The sequence below is a fragment of the Haliotis cracherodii genome, unplaced genomic scaffold, assembly GCF_022045235.1.
Source record: "Haliotis cracherodii isolate W230 unplaced genomic scaffold, xgHalCrac1.p SCAF_19, whole genome shotgun sequence".
NCBI classification, from domain to species: domain Eukaryota; kingdom Metazoa; phylum Mollusca; class Gastropoda; order Lepetellida; family Haliotidae; genus Haliotis; species Haliotis cracherodii.
The window spans coordinates 1,738,894-1,759,575 of NW_027266274.1; the positions used below are offsets into that span (position 1 = coordinate 1,738,894).

Below are 20,682 nucleotides of genomic sequence, written 5' to 3' on the forward strand. Positions count from 1 at the left end.
GTGAATGAACATTTGACAGGCCAGCGAAATATTGACGAAATTGTGTGTCCTGTCGTTGTTTCTTCGCTAGAACTTTCAGCAGAAATTTTGACTACAAGATGACAATGCCAGATCATCGTTCCCAAGTCGTCACCGATTATCTCCTACGGGAAGGCATACGGACATTTGACTCTATTATCCCCAAAAGAGTGGACTTTTCTCGGGCGGAGAGTGAACGCCAGAGACCCTGCCTGCACTCGCCTACGAGAACCAGCTTGGGGCATCCCTTCAGGTGGAATTGCGGAAAACATACGAAAAGGGCAAACAGACGCAAGTCAATCAACAGTATTCCATCAATCAACAGTATTCCATCAAAGTGTCGTACATGCATCGTCCACACCAAATATTGATCTCCACGCCCGAAAATAATTTTCCCCACAATTTATTATGGAATCCATTAACGGACATTGTCGCGCCCATATACAAAACCAAGCATTCAGTGTATAATTCGCTGTGCAGAGTTGCGACTCCAAGACGTACCAGAAAACTATGATCGCGGGTTCGAATCCCAGCACAATACACGTACATTACTCAGGGCGTTCCTCTCTGTATATGCATGGTGCTGGGATTCGAACCCACGATCTTCTGGTTCGCAAATTGCGCTGTCTAAAACGACAGGGCCAACCGCGTGTCCTCATCGATTTGAAAACGTGGTATAAAATTAAATAAAAATGTAAAATGTTTGTTTTTGCTGTGAAAATATGTTTAACTTATGAAAAACAACACGGGTAATAACGCCATATGAACTAATGTCTAAAGCAACGATGAAAGATTTGTTTAATTTTGGGAAAAGCAACCCACATTGCATTTTCTACTTTGGCTTTAGAACTATTGGAGCTGGCAAAAGACAACTAGAGTTTGAAAATGAGTATAACATGTCTCATTGTCGCGCATTTTAAGCCTTTTTACACGTATTTGATTGGGCGAAACACGACACATTTTGACCTTGAAAACTGTTGCGTTGCTGCTTTGTCGCCCTTTCAGATTATTCAAAGCGCGACAATGCGTCAAATGGCCAAGAGTCGCGTTGTCGCATTTTCGAGCTTGGATTAATTTTGACACTTTTTGTAAGGGCGACAACGCGACAACGCGACAATGTCCCTTCTCGCATCCTATAACTTATCGTCATTACACATTCACTATCATTTCAACAGTTCCCTTATGTCGTGTGTACACTGGACTATCTGGTCGTAGAGTCGGGCCAATCCGCGGCTTGGGATCACTTGTCTCATGATAACATGACACATGGAAGATCCACCTGTCTGTTCTCACCAGTCGTCTGTGAGCGCATGTTTGAGAAGATGTGGAACTTTTGTATCTTCACTGTTTTAGCGTTGATGTTTTCCCTGTGTGACAGTAGACTAGAGAGTGGGCTGTTACTGCGGTACAAGGACGGAGACCGCACTGCCCGGCTGTACTCGGACGGGAACAGCGTAGTGTATGCCTTCTTTTCACAGGCCGGTCATCTCCTTGACTGCGATATGAGGTCACTCAATGGCTCCATGATTCTTTTCCAAGAGGTATAGTTTGCAATAGTTTTAAAGCCAAAGTCGTATTTTATTGTCTTTTTGAACGAATGGTGTATATGTTCGAACAATCTAATCTATTGATATCTGTGTATTAATGACGTGCATGTAGCCGATATACAGACGTTTATTAACGTTTACAAAGCGTTTTTAATCCGTAACTTCACTAAACAATACGGATAAATACTAAAATACATAAAGTCACTTAGCAATAAACAAGCACAGTGTTCTTTGCATTGTATTCACATATTCAAAAGAAAGCAGGTATCTCGCTGGCAGTACATGCTACATTTATACACGTTCCATTCTCATGCCAGCTCTAGCAACCTATATTCACCCCCTTCTCAGCTCTAGCAACCTATATTCACCCCCTTCTCAGCTCTAGCAACCTATATTCACCCCCTTCTCAGCTCTAGCAATCTATACTCACCCCCTTCTCAGCTCTAGCAACCTATACTCACCCCTTTCTCAGCTCTAGCAACCTATAATCACCCCTTTCTCAGCTCTAGCAACCTATACTAACCCCCTTCTCAGCTCTAGCAACCTACTCTCATCCCCTTCTGAGCTCAAGCAACCTTTTCTCGACCCTTTTCTCAGCTCTAGCAACCTATACTCATCCCCTTCTCAGCTCTAGCAACCTATACTCATCCCCTTCTCAGCTCCAGCTACATTGTAGGCATGGGTGACTGACACAGTACAGTGGTGGTGGTGGGGTTTACACTGTAGGCATGGGTGACTGACACAGTACAGTGGTGGTGGTGGGGTTTACACTGTAGGCATCGGTTACTGACACAGTACACTGATGGTGGTGGGGTTTACACTGTAGGCATAGGTGACTGACGCAGTACAGTGGTGGTGGTGGGGTTTACACTGTAGGCATGGGTTACTGACACAGTATAGTGGTGGTGGTGGGGTTTACACTGTAGGCATGGGTTACTGACACAGTACAGTGTTGGTGGTGGGGTTTACACTGTAGGCATGGGTGACTGACACAGTACAGTGGTGGTGGTGGGGTTTACACTGTAGGCATGGGTGACTGACACAGTACAGTGGTGGTGGTGGGGTTTACACTGTAGGCATGGGTTACTGACACAGTACAGTGGTGGTGGTGGGGTTTACATGTGAGGGGAAGTCCCTGACACTTTTTAAATCTCGCTTACTGTCACAGGCTTTGAGCAACCGCCCGGAATCTCATCAACTTGTCACATTTGACCTGCGTCGACTGGCAAGACAATGTCGTCGATATATGCGGAAAATGGTATGCCTTCGCTGTGTATGATTGGTATTCTATTGTAAAACAGATGTACTAGAAATAGAAACTCACCAAACAGTAATGAAGTTTGTACGACGGTATAACTTCACACATTTTAACATAAAAATATTGTTTGATATTATTCATTAACTTCATGTTTAACATATATCATTCACCGAATAAACCATATATTATCATAAGTAACTAAGGAGATACATCACGATCCATCTACATTAGACTCTATTGGTGTATGTGATCGTGTTCTGCAAATGTAAACAACGAGCACTGTATCTCTCCCCGCAGCTGCGGCTTAGCGACAGGGACAGCATGGAACATGTCCGCATCACCAAACAGAGAATCAAGCTTCACATGGGATACCCTGGTAAATTATTTAAGCCATCTTACTTTGTATGACACGTTATAGTCTTATAGTGATTCATATTTTCATCCACCAGCAAATACCATGACATGAGACACCGTGCTTCTGAAAGTTGGAATTGCCCTTGGTTAGGTTAATACATATGTGTACCTCAGATACCCTTCTCTATACTGAAGTATATTTTAGTGTTAGGTTTACATGATATATGGCTTTTCAATTGCACGAGAGACCGGTCACATGACCGTGAATGAGGTCTTGGTGGGAATAGTAAGACCTGATGGGGGAAAGGTCAAGACGTAAGACAGCGCAAGGCCCAGATTGTGCATTTTGGAACGCCGTGCGGTCAATAGCGCATCATTAACTTAAGAAGGTTCTAGGACACCATTAGCGTGTCATTAAAACAAACGTCGCAGCGAACATATTGTTTGACAGCTTAGGACGAACAAGGAAAGACCGTGTTTTCAGAAAACGAACTCAGCACCTCGAATCCATGAACGATAAATTTAGGGAATGCAAACATCAGATATATCTGTGATCTTGTGAGAGATGAATTCAAGCCCAAATCAGCAAGATCTCACATTCGATGTGTTGAACTATGGGCATATCTACAGTGGGAAACTTTACAATGAATGCTACTCAGTTCTGCGTGGATCTGCACACTGACACGTGTCTTGGTTCAGTCTATATGCAGCCTAATGCCACCAACTTTGTACATATACTTCACAATGGGAAGTCATGGAAATCATGGATCAGTTTCACTTCACCCCAGAAAGATACGTTTTCAACTCGGCGTTGTCAGACATGTTCAATTTCTCAAAGGGGAGATATTCTAAAGACTTCAACTAAATATGTCGTGCACACTGAAGAGAACAGTTTTGCGTGTTAATAGCTTAATTTCTGAGCTGTCTAAATTCTCGTTTCTATTCCTAGATTTAGGTGGATACGATGCCATTTTGACAGGTGACCGAAAGTAACGCGTGCGTGTTTACGTCAGGGAATAGTGGGAAATATTTAGGGGAAACCCCTAATTCAATGACAGGTTAATGAAAACACTTACATCATTTGATACAACCGATTATACATATGGGACATATTAGGATATAACTCCTCCTTAGTCACGAGTCACAGGAAGGCAGGTGGATGTCAAGATTCGAGATATTGCTACTATGTTCAGGCACACAGTCGTGTATGACCACCAACACACAAACCAACAGGACAACCAGCAGGGCTGCCAGGACTGCCGACAAATGCTGCAAGGCACTCCATAGTTGCACGGATGTCATTCCAGGTACACTGCGCGGGAAACTGTATTGGGGAAGTAACTGGACATCTAGTGGAATCAGCACCATATTCTAAAGTACTCAAAACATATTTCATCTATATAACTGATTACATATTAGATATATACAACACTTTTCTCTAGATAGTAACACTATCACGCAATATCAATACTAAATACTCGTATATGTGTTTATACAACGATTTCTTCCAGATGGTTTACTGATATAAATGTGTCGTGCAATATCTCCAGTATCGTATGTCCGTACCTGGAGGTCGGCACTACCCATACTTCTAGATGGTGCACAGATTACACTGTTGTGCAAAATCTCTGGTTATTGTTATCAATACCTGGTTGTGCATGCAATCCCTGCTTCTAGATGGTGCACAGATTACACTGTAGTGCAATATCTCTAGTTATCGTTATCAATACGTGGTTGTACATACAATCCCTGCTTCTAGATGGTGCACAGATTACACTGTAGTGCAATATCTCTAGTTATTGTTATCAATACGTGGTTGTGCATGCAATCCCTGCTTCAAGATGGTGCACAGATAACACTGTCGTGCAATATCTCTAGTTATTGTTATCAATACGTGGTTGTACATACAATCCCTACTTCTAGATGGGGCACAGATAACACTGTCGTGCAATATCCCTAGTTATTGTTATCAATACGTGGTTGTGCATGCAATCCCTACTTCTAGATGGGGCACAGATAACACTGTCGTGCAATATCTCTAGTTATTGTTATCAATACGTGGTTGTGCATGCAATCCCTGCTTCTAGATGGGGCACAGATAACACTGTCGTGCAATATCTCTAGTTATCGTTATCAATACGTGGTTGTACATACAATCCCTGCTTCTAGATGGTGCACAGATTACACTGTCGTGCAATATCTCTAGTTATTGTTATCAATACGTGGTTGTGCATGCAATCCCTGCTTCTAGATGGTGCACAGATAACACTGTCGTGCAATATCTCTAGTTATTGTTATCAATACGTGGTTGTACATACAATCCCTACTTCTAGATGGGGCACAGATAACACTGTCGTGCAATATCCCTAGTTATTGTTATCAATACGTGGTTGTACATACAATCCCTACTTCTAGATGGGGCACAGATAACACTGTCGTGCAATATCTCTTGTTATCGATGTTCGTACATGGGTGTCGGTACTATCCCTGCCTCTTGATGGTGCACAGATAACACTGTAGTGAAATATCTCTAGTAATTGTTATCAATATCTAGTTGTACATACAATTCCTGCTTCCAGATGGTGTCCCTCCCTGGGTGTATAAACACCACATGTGTCCTGTAGACGCTGTGCTAATCTTTCTCCCCACCTTCGCAGATACACAACTGCATTTTTGAAGTCTAGTAATGTATTTAATCTATTGTTTGTTTTCAAGCTTCCGGGATTTATTTAGAGACGTTCAACTTCTATCCGTGGCCGGTGTACGGGTGTTCCTGTACAGAGGCTTTCCATAGTTGTTTGAGGAAGGCCAAAACTCCAATTGCTCGTGAAGTGGGCAATCTTTACTTCAATGTGTTTGGAGCACGCTGTTTCCGCGTGGAGGAGAAACGTGAATGTGAGGCCTGGGATGCGTGGTACACAAAATGCACACACTACCACAATACACGACATACACATTTGCAATCTTCCAAGTTATTTGAGGACAGTTAAATACATGCACAATCTTAAATGGAATTAATAACATGAAGTATCCTTTTTAACATGTGTGATACATTTTGTCAGTGGAACAGTCATCATGACACTGAATGACACAAACAGATGAATAAATGTTTTCCAAAAGTGGACATTCTATTTCTGGTCTTTATTTGTTAGACTGGTTGTATTTTACTCCCTCTGACCACTGCATCCATATCTGTCTTTCCAGATAAGGATGTGATAATCAGATACCTGTTGTCATCAGATGCTGATGATATAGTTCGAATCGTACAAAAGAGTCTATTTTTAGCGGATATTTCTTATGTTCATTTACATGTTCATGAGAGAAAGCATATGGTATGTCCTATTTCGTTTTATTTCTTACTTGAACCATGTGATTAAGATGGGTGACCCAGATGTCCAGTATATGGTGCAACTGTCTTGTCACAAGGGTTTCATTTGTTTCTGCAGGGCCCTTGTAATGTGTGCAGAACATAAGAGCCATTCTTTAACAGTTAAAAAAGCTATAAGAGTAATGCATTGTTGAAAGAATGAAACGAAGTTTGTCTGATGTTGAGACAGATTATGTAGTTAACAACATCCTCAATAATGTATTCCCCTTACGACCATGTAATATCTCGCCACAAAAATATATACCCCTCACTTCTATGTAATACCCCATCATACAGATATATTCCGTTTACTACCATGTAATATCCCTCCACACAAATATATTCCCCTTACTTCTGAGTAATACCCAATTACACAAATATATTCCCCTTACTTCTATGTAATACCCCATTACACAAATATATTCCCCTTACTACAAGTAGTATCCCGCCACACAAATATGTTCCCCTCACTTCCATGTAATACCCCATCATACAAATATATTCCGCTTACTAATATGTAATACCCAACCACACAAATATATCCTGCTTACTATTATGTAATACCCTATCACAAAAATATATTCCCGTTACTACTATGTTATACCTCACCACATAACTATATTCCCCTTAGTAAAATGTAATACTGCCATACATCCCTTTGCACAGATATAGCAACATGCATGCACGTGCTCGTGTGTGTGGCTGATTGTACTAGTCCGGACTAATGCCCATTTATAGTGCTAACACACTGAAGTACCATGCCGCAGTTTAACATGAATACCCCAAACAGACACAGTATATTGACTCCGAGCCGACCAGTCCTTGTTTTAGCCCCTTAATGCCGAGCACCAGACAGGGTAACAACAAGTACCAGAACAGAACAGAACAGAACAGAAGTTTATTGCTCGAAAGAAAATCACACAGAGTGATTACAGAGCATACATGAGGTTGAATGTATACACAACCACACCGACAATAATATCTAATAATATATACATACATGAATACATACATGCACCCAATCACGCATAATGCATTTCTATAATACATGTATGATCTGCATAACTACACACATGAACACACAAAATATACACATATATTATATTGTAGAGTGAAATTCACAATCTTTAACGTCGAAAGGGCAATTTTTCAGCCATAGCTCGACAATCCTATGATATTTAATTATGTAAATAATGTTAAACCTTTTTTACAGAACTGAGCCAGTTTTACTAGAATGGGTTTGCATGAACATTTCATTAATTGATTGTATTTTAGAGTGGAGGGATATTGTGAAGGTATTGTTTTCGAAGGTCATATACTCTTGGACATACTAATAGAAAGTGAAATTCATCTTCTATTTGGTCGTTACATAAAGTGCAAGTTCTCTCTGTACTCTGTATGTTAAACTATCTGCCTTTCTCAATTGGTAACCTATAATTTCATGTCCTTAGTTTAAGAATCCAGATTGCTTGTTTCAATGGGAGAGATAATAGATACTCATCAAACTGTGGTTTGTCTTTTAGCATTGTATAATATTTGCCTTTAGATGAAGAACAAGCCTTGACATTCAAGCTTTGATAGATGTTGTCTATTAAGGTTTGTTTAACGTTTGTTTTAAGCCAAGAGAGATTTGGAAAAGAGTTAGTATCAAAGACAATATTCAAACCAGTTTCATACAAAATATTTTTAATTGAGGTGAGCGCATGGAAATGCAGTATTACTAGTCATTGTGATATTATGAATTAGATGCGGCTAGATAATTATTAGGCGATAAAATTAATTTGCTCCAAAAAGATATCATTCTTATTTTTATCTGAATCGTTAATGGATGCCTACCTAATTCACAATATACTAGAAAATCGGGTGTTGACTGTTTTAATCTGAGGATAGATTTACAGAACTTTGGGTGAATTCTTTCAATTGTCTTTACATTTTCATACCCCCATACTTTTGAAGAATAAAGAACTAACGGTTGAACCAAATACTCGAACAGTTTAAGTTGGCAATCTAAAGGAATGTCAAGTGTTCTTATTCTTCTAAATATGCTGTACATTGCTTTTGATGCTTGCTCACTTTACTTTTTGATAGCTTTGTGGAAACGACCAGTGCTTGTAAATAAGATTCCTAAATATGAAAACTCTTTAACAATTTCTCAGGGTGTGTTAAAACATATAAAGTTTAGAATTTTAGAGCGGGAGCGTGTCTCAAATATGAGAATTTTAGTTTTGCTGATGTTAACCTCCAATTTCCATTGAAGGCAGTATTTTTCAAACATATTCAGAGCTTTTTGTAAGTCATCTGGTGATTCAGCTAGTAATACTGTGTCATCAGCATATAGTAAGATAGTTTAACGTAAGTATTTAACTGATTGCTGAACTCGTTACTGACTAGCTGCAGTCCTTGGAATTCATTTACTGCTAGAAATGCTTCTAAGTCATTTAGGTAAATAGAGAATAAGAATGGAGATAAATTTTCACCTGTCTGACTCCTATCATGCTTGGGAAAAACGATGAAATTTTTCCATCAAGCGAAACACACGACTTAATTCCTTTATACATATTATGAATTACACGAAAACATTTTCCTCCAAGATAAGATTTTAACATTTTAAGCCACAAACTGCATCTGTCTATAGTATCAAACGCCTTACTGAAGTCTACAAATGCACAGAACAGTTTTTGTTTTCGGCTAGATATATGTCTATTAGCGATTTTGAAATAAATATGTTATCAATTGTTGAATGATTGTTTCTGAAGCCTGACTGGTTGTCATTAAGCAGATTAATTGAATCAGCGAACGTTTGTAAGGGACACGAAATAAGTGAGGGGAAAGGCTCGCCAAGACAGCTTACAAGACTAATACCCCTATAGTTTGAAGGTTCGCTTGGGTCGCCTTTGTTTTTGAACATGGGTTTTATAATACCAACAAGCCAGTTTTCTTGTACAAGACCCTTGCCGAGGATTACAATGAACAGCTTGGTGTATAATTGTAGCATTTTTTACGCAGATGCTTTTATATACTCATTGAAGATACAATCAGTTCCGCTCGATTTATTATTTCTTAAATTATTAATTGCCTTTGTAACTTCAGCTTCGGTTATTGGGTTATCTAGTCGCTCGTGTACAAAGTTGAAATCAATGTTGAGCTCGAATTCATTGTGTGGGTTTTCATTTAGAGTCTTAAAATGCTGGAACAAACAGTCTAGCTGAATGTAGTTGTTGCGCTCGTTTCTCTTATCAAATGATTTTAATAGTGACCAAAAAGTTTTAGGATCATTAGTTTTTGTTTCACGAAGTTTGTTTTTACATTGAACCTTGAACCGTTTATATGACGATTTTATCGTTTTATTATATCTTTTACTTGCACATCTAAGATTGTTTTTACTATCCGCAGTTTTCTGCTTCCTGTGTAAATGTTTACTTCTGTGATACTCTTTCCAGGTCCATTTTACAGTCTTTATTAAACCAAGATTTATTTCTAAAGTTAACCATATGATTTACACAAGTTGTGCCAAAGGTGAGTTCTGCTGCCCTTATAAGATTTTGTGCAATGCTATCTACAATATCGTTTATGTCACTATCTGAATAGTACTAGTGTTGAGAGTTCACGTTCAAACTTTGGTGTAGATTATCTATACTTTTGTTATCAATATTCTCTATAAAGTTATGTTTCTTTTCGTCCAGCCATTTCTTTACTTTTATTTGATTAGTGGTCTCAGTAGGTTTTGTGGGGTTACTAGGTGTGACAACGTTATTACAATTATAACAGGACATAATTCCACTATGTATATCTGACATAATACCATCCAAATCTAATACTTCGAAGTCAGACATTATGGAGAATGTTTCAGATGATGCAATACAATAGTCAACAACGCTTGACTCCTTGCATGTGAATTTACCAACATCTTTATTGTTGTTTTGTAATGTTTCACACTGTGTCGTAATACTGTCGTCTGCCAGATGGTTATGCAATAGGAAGTCATCATTTATGACATAATCATAAAGCGTCTTCGTTCGCGCGTTAAAATCACCTGTAATGCAAACATGTTTGTAGCTGCTAAAAATATCAAGATAATCTTGTTCCAAGGTATCAAATATTTCATTATAGAAATACTTACTATTGTCTGGGGGGATATATGCACAACATATTACTAGACCACGGAGGCGGTCTGCCATCTCTTTGAAGTATTAAACGGCTTCGTTAAACTGTAAATATGTATATTCACTGAAGTCTGTGAGATGTTGCTTAGCCACCAATTCCGTATCTACCAACTTTCCCAGCATGAGCAGTGCCCTCTGTAGACATCGCCTCAAGACTAATCCTGTCCTTCCACAGACCAGAGCTGACATGGATCTTGATGGTGAGTGGACGAAGACCACTGATGACAGAGATTTCCCCTTATTCAGTGATGGAGATGACAAGATCCGGGGGCGGTCGGATAGCCAAATGGTTCAAGAGTTCGAGCTGTGCAGTTCGTTGACCACATGGTCATGGTCAACTGGGTCCACGAGGATGCCAGCTTCCGGATACCAATGTGGAACCCTCACGATAATCAAGGCCCAAGGACCAACAACAATGTGGAAGGGTTCCACTATCGGCTGAACAAGTCTCTTCCTCCTCGAGACCCCAACATCTATCGTCTTAATCATGAAGAATATTGAAGAAGCAGACAGAGTCAAGCTTATTTAACATTGACTTCGGTGCAGCGCCTTCAATGATCAAGAGAACCAGCACTGAAAGTGAGCGGCGCCTCTTTTACCTGAAGGAACAACTAGTCTAAACTGCGCCAGGAAGTGAAGATCCTAATGCAATTCCTGGATGCAGCAGGCTACATTCCAACTCTGGCCTGAATGACTGATAGTACGTTGACTCTGACGTGGAAGTAATTATTGCTATATTCATTATGATTCATTATGGTCATTATATGTTATGTATATGTTATGTATTATACTTTATTTATATAATGTAAACCTCATTTAACTAAGCAATATACTATTAAGTATGAAGCAATAAAAAATTTAAAATAAACACTAACTTGTATAAATTTTGTTTCTTGTACCAGTTGTCAGACAGGTGTTGACAATAGGACTAGTCCATTAGATTTAAGGGAATATATCACGCACCCGATGAGCCCTCGACCATAAGATTTGTTGTTTTAAGCTGTCTGACAAATGGGATGTCCACCCCACCACACAATATGCCCCTTACTGTTATGTAATACCCTACCAAATAAATAAATAAAACTTAATACTATGTAATACCCTACCAAATAAATATATTCCCCTTCCTATAGTGTAATACACGACCACATAAATATATCCCCCCTTACTATTATGTGATACACGACCAAACAAATAAATAATACTTTGTATATACCCCGCCTCATAAATATATTCCCCTTACTATTATGTAATACCCTATCAAAAAATAAATTCCACTTACTATTATATTAACACCCTACCACATCAACCACCACATCAATATATTACCATTACTACTACGAAATACCCAACCACATAAATATATTCCCCTGACTACTATGTAATACTCATTACATAAATATAGTCTCCTTACTTCTATGTTATACCTCACCACATAAATATCTTCCCCTTAGTACTATGTAATACCCGACAACATAAATATATTTCCCTTTCTACTATTAAATAGCCCGCCATATAAATCTATTCCGCTTACTCCTATGTAATATCCTCAAAACATTAATATACTCCCCTTAATATGTAATCACCGCCACATTATAAATGAGTGAGAAATTGTCAGTCATGGAAAGCACCTTTCTCTTCCTCACCTTCAACTCCCATTGTGTATCAATATGTATATGTATGTATACTTGAGTACCGAACAGTCATCAATTTTTTTACGAATTATTTTAAATTCATGATCGTATGTCACAAGTGTATGGGGCTAAGTGCCCTAGCTATTCCACTGTTAAACGTTTTGCAGCCGTGTTTAAGGCTGGGAGAACAAGCCTTGATAATGGCCCTATGTCTGGACGCCCCTCAACTTCCATCAAAGAAGATTCAATCAAGGAGATAGAAAAACTGATACTGTCAGATAGATGTATTACCTTTGTGGAAACTTGAGGTAGACACAGGTCAAAGCCATGGGCCCATTGCAACTATTATTTATGAAAATTTACGGATGAAAAAGATATCTGCTCATTTGATGCCAAAGTTTCTAAATTCTGATAATAAGGAAAAAGGAACGGACATTGCCAGAGAAAGTTTGGAGCTAATTGAGGAGGATTTCGTCAAATTCAAAAAGAGATTGGTAACGGGTGATGAAACATGAGTCTACCACTATGATCCCGAGTCAAAACGTCAATACATTCAACGGCACATTCCACTTCTCAGGCATCAAAGAAATTGAAGTGAAGAAAGTTATGGCCACTGTATTCTGGGATGCAAAGGGTGTGATCCTTGTTGATTACTTATGTCGCAGGAACAACAAAACTTCCTTGCACTGGGCTGATGTGTCCCGTGAACATAACTAATCAAATGTTATGTGGCCTCATGGAAGGCCGGCATGATGTGTCCTCACACTGACCATGTAGTTATTTAAACTAGTAATTAAGAATAATTATATCAATAATTAAACAGATACCTGGAATTTTCTATAATATAATTCACACATGAAAAATGAGCCTATTAATGTCAAGTTAGATAAAGATTAAAACAGCATTCACTCAACTCATTCAATATACCTGTGAATATAACAAATCAAATGTTATGTGGCCTCATGGTGTGTGCGGGGCTCCCAGCACATGTACCCTTCATAGAGGACAGTCATGTGATCTGCCTCTATATCAATAACGGGGACTGCATGTGCCAGGGCCCAGGATGTACCTGGCAAACCACAATTAAGGTGGGCTGTTCAAGCCGATATGGAGAAAAGTTGGTGACATAATTAATTAATAACAAACAGATTAGTAAAATTTAACCTGGGACACTTAAAAAGTCAGAGGACGATAACCGCTGCCTATTATGCTACTTCTACTTTTTCATGGCAACGCCTCTTCTCACCCTCCATACTCGCCAGACCTGGCACCAAGTGATTTCCACCTGTTTCATGGACTGAACGAGCACCTTAGCGGAAAGCGCTATGACGACAACGAATGCCTTAAAGCTGCCGTCAATTGGATTGTCAGGGTGGCTTCAGAAAACTCTTCCTAACTGGAATTGAAAAGCTTAATTATCGATATGAGTAGTGTATTGAAAAGCGGGAAGAATATGTTCAAATTGAAGTTTTGTTTTTGTTTTTCCTTTTTTTGTCATCTAAATTATGTTCTTTATCGATAACCTAGAAAATTACCTTCGCATTTATGGTGTGCATGAGGCTTTTTGTTACACATTATACCTTTTCTACAGTTTAAGTTAATGTAAATATGTATCTCTTAAAATATAAGTAGATTATGTGGATGCTTTGCTCATTTCATCAACATATAAATAAAGTGAAGTGTTGCAGTTGTGAGATGTTTAATAGCTGGTTTTAATGCCACTATTAGCATTATTATCTATACCAGTCCAATCACTGCAAGAATCGTATCCATATGCATCTGGGGATATGCATGTGTGACTCTTACCACTCTGCATGTCCAACACCACGTCATCTCTGTCTTAATTAGTACAGGACAAGCAAGGGATAATGAACATGTCATTAACACTAGAATTTACATGCATTTTCTTCCACTTAAATTGTGTATGTTCAAATGTGAAGAAAGAAAAACCTGCTCTGCTCTTGTTCGTATGTAGGAACTCACTTCGAGTTGGTGAGACTAAAGATAATCTATTGCACATTCATGCAGTGTTTATGTGGCTGCCCATAAATATACATGGTCAATCTATTGCACATTCATGCAGTGTTTATGTAGCTGCCCATAAATATACATGGTCAATCTAATGCACATTCATGCAGTGTTTATGTAGCTGCCCATAAATAAACATGGTCAATCTATTGCACATTCATGCAGTGTTTATGTAGCTGCCCATAAATAAACATGGTCAATCTATTGCACATTCATTCAGTGTTTATGTAGCTGCCCATAAATATACATGGTCAATCTATTGCACATTCATGCAGTGTTTATGTAGCTGCCCATAAATAAACATGGTCAATCTAATGCACATTCATGCAGTGTTTATGTAGCTGCCCATAAATATACATGGTCAATCTAATGCACATTCATGCAGTGTTTATGTAGCTGCCCATAAATAAACATGGTCAATCTATTGCACATTCATGCAGTGTTTATGTGGCTGCCCATAAATATACATGGTCAATCTATTGCACATTCATGCAGTGTTTATGTAGCTGCCCATAAATAAACATGGTCAATCTATTGCACATTCATGCAGTGTTTATGTAGCTGCCCATAAATAAACATGGTCAATCTATTGCACATTCATGCAGTGTTTATGTAGCTGCCCATAAATAAACATGGTCAGTCTATTGCACATTCATGCAGTGTTTATGTAGCTGCCCATAAATAAACATGGTCAATCTATTGCACATTCATGCAGTGTTTATGTAGCTGCCCATAAATATACATGGTCAATCTATTGCACATTCATTCAGTGTTTATGTAGCTGCCCATAAATATACATGGTCAATCTATTGCACATTCATGCAGTGTTTATGTAGCTGCCCATAAATATACATGGTCAGTCTATTGCACATTCATGCAGTGTTTATGTAGCTGCCCATAAATAAACATGGTCAATCTATTGCACATTCATGCAGTGTTTATGTAGCTGCCCATAAATATACATGGTCAGTCTATTGCACATTCATGCAGTGTTTATGTAGCTGCCCATAAATAAACATGGTCAATCTATTGCACATTCATGCAGTGTTTATGTGGCTGCCCATAAATAAACATGGTCAATCTATTGCACATTCATGCAGTGTTTATGTAGCTGCCCATAAATAAACATGGTCAGTCTATTGCACATTCATGCAGTGTTTATGTAGCTGCCCATAAATAAACATGGTCAATCTATTGCACATTCATGCAGTGTTTATGTAGCTGCCCATAAATATACATGGTCAATCTATTGCACATTCATTCAGTGTTTATGTAGCTGCCCATAAATATACATGGTCAATCTATTGCACATTCATGCAGTGTTTATGTAGCTGCCCATAAATAAACATGGTCAGTCTATTGCACATTCATGCAGTGTTTATGTAGCTGCCCATAAATAAACATGGTCAATCTATTGCACATTCATGCAGTGTTTATGTAGCTGCCCATAAATATACATGGTCAGTCTATTGCACATTCATGCAGTGTTTATGTAGCTGCCCATAAATAAACATGGTCAATCTATTGCACATTCATGCAGTGTTTATGTAGCTGCCCATAAATATACATGGTCAATCTATTGCACATTCATGCAGTGTTTATGTAGCTGCCCATTACTATACATGGTCAATCTATTGCACATTCATGCAGTGTTTATGTAGCTGCCCATAAATATACATGGTCAATCTATTGCACATTCATGCAGTGTTTATGTAGCTGCCCATTACTATACATGGTCAATCTATTGCACATTCATGCAGTGTTTATGTAGCTGCCCATAAATATACATGGTCAAGGTAATCATGTCAAGGTGAATACTGACTATGAAGCAGATTGAAGACATCAATTGTTAGTTGTTACTGTAACAAGAGGTGATGTGGAGCACCACTTGACAGGATACAACACAGGGCAACTCATAGTTGATACTTAAAATGACAAAATAAATTATTTTCATATGTGATATTTAATTACTTAAACATAAAACAACCTATTGTAAATTAAAGGAAATTATCATTTAACAAACACATACCATTTTATGCCACCATGTAGATAATGTGTTTGTTTGTATGTCAAATTCAACAATATCACTGCTACATCACTGCAGCCTGTAAATAATCATTGGCCAGACAAAACAATTATGTATAATATAATATTATGAGCAATGGCCCGAGTAATCTGGGTTCAAGGTGCCTGACCACTCGGTCCATCTAATCGTCTCTTACACCATCAGACATGAGAACATTAAAACTTGTTTTTGGAGGAACTTGTCAATGTAGGGGGGGTTGGAAAAGAATTAACAAAAAACAAGGATTAAAATAAGAATTCCGTGAATCCGAGGAAAATACTCATGTCTGCGCCATGCATTGGTTGCTGGGGACCTATTGTAAACCGGGTAACATGTAACAATATTCAGTAATAGTGCCAGATATTTGGTACACGCAATCCATTTATGTCTGTAGAATTATACTTTAGTCAATAAAAGAATCTTACATAATCACACGATCCCAACCAAATGCCAACTAAATAATTCTAGTCCTTCGCTACCAAACATGGAATGAAAATTTAATGTGTCTATAGGTACAGAAAACTCATCATTTTAAAATGATTCTGGAAAGCAAACAAATGACAAAATACCTCTGTGAACAATTACAACCTTACAACAAGAACCAGATATATCATTTGATTTAACTTTCATGTCTGTCAGCTACATGTAACTGACAGTAAACATGATTGTTTTAGACAGGCGGTGTGGAGAAAAAAAACTATGAAAAACTGTGTGATATGTTCATTACAGGTTACATGTATGCTGGGGTATTGAAAAAGGTTTGCTTTGGCAACTATAACAGACAATGCTTTAGGTAATACAATCTCAAATAGGTTCACAAGGCCTTGTAGAATCATTGAGTCAAGACAATGAGGCATTCCTATATATACTCAATGGTCATTATATCGTACCATATCAACTTGTAAAATACAAACCATCTGAACACACATAGAGAGCTCATTGTACATTTCATGTGCCAAAATGGCATGAGAAAAGCCAAGCAAATTGTTATGACACCATTGATTCATATGCATCAAGATACAAATATATGAACAGAGACGGTGCAAACATAGTTCTCATTTGAGGAGGTAGACAAAGGTTACAACCACAACAATAGTACAAAAATATCAAATTAAGTGTTCGGCTTAAATGACATCTCCCTGAAGACTGGGTTTCAGCTTACATTTAAAATGCAAACATGTATTACACAAATGAAGAAAATTGTATTTAATACTGAAATTGATCGACGAGGACATGCGGGAAACTGCCCTGTCCTGCACACTGTCTTGAGCTCTTTAAAAATCTTCGCAAAGGCATACCCCATCATATCATCAAGAAACCCATATTTAATCCAGTTGTCAAACAAATGTCATGTCCCTGTATATCACTAGGAAATAAAGTTAATAGATCATTGTCATGAAAATCACAATGCCATATAGAAAGTGGTCAAATGCAACATGTTATTTTTGGAATAACACGTCCTCAGTAAAGTACAGATTCTAGTACCATCAAAGATTCGAACCCACACTGCCTTTGTGTGCTGGCGATTAGGTACCTCAATCTGGCGGTGTGGGTTCGAATCTCGAATTGGACACAACCCCAAAATACTAGAAACTGTACTTTACTAAGAAAGTGTTATCCCCCAAAACATTGTCATTTTTCAGAATCTATAGTGATGTGGACACCCCTTTCTGGAATTTGGCATACACATTTGATTTCTGCATTGGTATTTTAGCTTCTTCTTTCACCCCGGCATACATGAGGTAATCTGTGACAACTCCGAAAGTGTAAAAAAAGATATCTCTATATTTTCTCTGGCCATTAATGTAAAACAAAGTGACCTAGCTGTACCTCACCTGCATATGAAGTTAATAGTTTGTCGTATCAATAAATACAGCCACTTAACAATATTTGCTATCAGCACTAACATTCTGCAAAAGCAATTAAGAGTAAATTGTCAATGAAGTAAATCAGATATTGCAGACATACTGAAATTAGGATACGCATATATTGCACAAATTTAGACGTCATCATTGGTGGGAACAATTGTGATGTTTCAGCTTCAATGGTCCAGTGGTTTCTAAAGAAAATATGTTATGATGTATCACTGAGAACTGGACGATGACGTAAGCTTGGGGCTATGACACACAATCAGCCAGGCAAAACATTTTTGACAACCTTGTACTATTTTAAGTCATTTCGTCTTGATATGGGTGACAAGGACTTCTTCTATCCCTACTGCCCCAGTCGTTTCTTGAAGACAGCTACAAGATAAAAAAGTATGCCAACTTACCTCACAATTTCAAATCTATACTTCATAATCATTTGACACTACTAACCAGAAAACTGTTTTAGTTTTGTCCGGAATTGTGGCTAATAGTGTGGCTTTTTATCACCTTAATAATATTATTAATTTTTCCAGTTTATACCATACATGTCTTTACAAAATGAGCTAGATTACAAGTTGAATGTCTATTAAATCTCAAACTGTACAAACTCAAAAACCATTATAATAATGCATGTCATAAGCTTACTCATCACAGACATAAAATATATATTCCTAGATGTACTTTTGTATCCTCCCCGAGCCGATCTTCCTGTATCAACGAAGAGATAGTTATCAAAATTATGTCAATTAAGGCTAACGTTATTGGCAACATAATATGTCAGGTTAAAAGGACTTTATCAAACATAGTGCCACAACACTGTAGATTAGTGAGTGAGTGAGTGAGCGATTCACACATTATACACATGGTGTGGGGAATTGAACCCAGGCCTTTGGTGTGACTCGCAAACGCGTTAACCACTGGGCTACCCCACCACCCCATTGTCAGGTTTGATCTTTAAATATTTCTTCAGAATTCTGACTATGGAAGCACTGATGAAGTAACACGTTTTGTCAAGTTTTGTCAATGTTTCTTTATCTGCAACAATGAATGTCATGTAAAAAATTGTGTAACATTGTTGCAATACACACCGTTTAAATTTGCGTTACGCAAGCTTTCACTCCAATACTGTATAATATACTGAACCAAATTAAAAACTTCACAATCCTAAAATTTTAACATTTTTACCAGTTATCATTGTGGGCCCTTATTGTGTATTTAAACAGTAATGGCCACGTTTTGTCTTCAGATAACACCCGTTTATGTGCAGGTGAATCGATCAAAATCACGTGCACAACACTATAGTGGCAAAAGTGGTTTTTCACGTGCAACTGGTCACGTGGCCACAATACCGCACGTGTTTTCAGCCATACTTGATAGCAGTCATTAACAAAAAAAAGAAAAACACAAGAAAACAAAAGTCTTGACGGCCATTTGTCATGCCACGCCTCTCAAATGTGCAACGTGACATGGTGCCCATACACGCTATTGAACTTGTGTGCCATCAGATTCTCGTGCTTGGGACTTATGATTTAAACTGTTGATGTTATTACCGAATACTGTAGGTGCTTGGAACAAAATATGGTTACCACCGTTAATTAAAATCCTTCTTTGGACATTAATGATTAAAAATTACCTTCTCTGATACATTTGTCCGTTGTATATCATATATGGGATTACTTTTAAAAATGTGAAGTTTTTGATTTGACTCAGTATATATTGAAGTCAAGTTTTCCTAATGTTAGACCATTTTTCCAATATAGTTTTGTTGTAACAAAAAGCAATATGTTTAGTAAACTGGACATCGCAACCAAACTGTCGTAAAGGCCTAATGCCTGTTAGTGAAATAAATAAATGAAAATCAACCCAAACACAGTGCTTAGATGAACATGCTTACATATTTCTATGAAAATGTAAAGAATATTTATTTAGAACATCATGATATATCGCAAAATGCTTCAGTTCACCACCTGGCTGATTGCTGTGCAAAGGTTCATTGTGTCACACTGAAACCTATTTGTACTTCTGTTGCCGAAGACCTATCTCTTGGGTGAAGCTTGGTCATCTAATTAGTGACATGCGTGAATGGATTAACGCTATTTGAACTATCTTTATTTACTCTCCACTCTCCACTCCACACGTTTCATGAATAAATAGTGAAAACATTTGAGATCTGTTCCAGAAACCAAATCCAAAATCTCCCACTCTTTTCCATCACCCAGACAGATGCACATACACAGACAGGTGCACATACACACAGACAGATCCACATACACACAGACAGATGCACATACACAGACAAATGCACATCCACACAGACAGATGCACATACACAGACAAATGCACATCCACACAGACAGATGCACATACACAGACAAATGCA

The 20,682-nt window shown here is 38.1% G+C and overlaps 1 protein-coding gene across 1 annotated transcript; it reads left to right on the forward strand.

Annotated features, from left to right (window-relative positions):
* Window positions 1-1,302: 1,302 nt before the first annotated feature.
* On the forward strand, window positions 1,303-6,299 carry LOC139466999 (uncharacterized). The gene is made up of 5 exons (XM_071248704.1): window positions 1,303-1,559; window positions 2,734-2,823; window positions 3,121-3,199; window positions 4,371-4,484; window positions 5,893-6,299. Exons 1-5 carry the CDS (start codon window positions 1,329-1,331, stop codon window positions 6,165-6,167), a joined length of 789 nt encoding a protein of 262 aa, XP_071104805.1. The 5' UTR covers window positions 1,303-1,328; the 3' UTR covers window positions 6,168-6,299.
* Window positions 6,300-20,682: the final 14,383 nt, after the last annotated feature.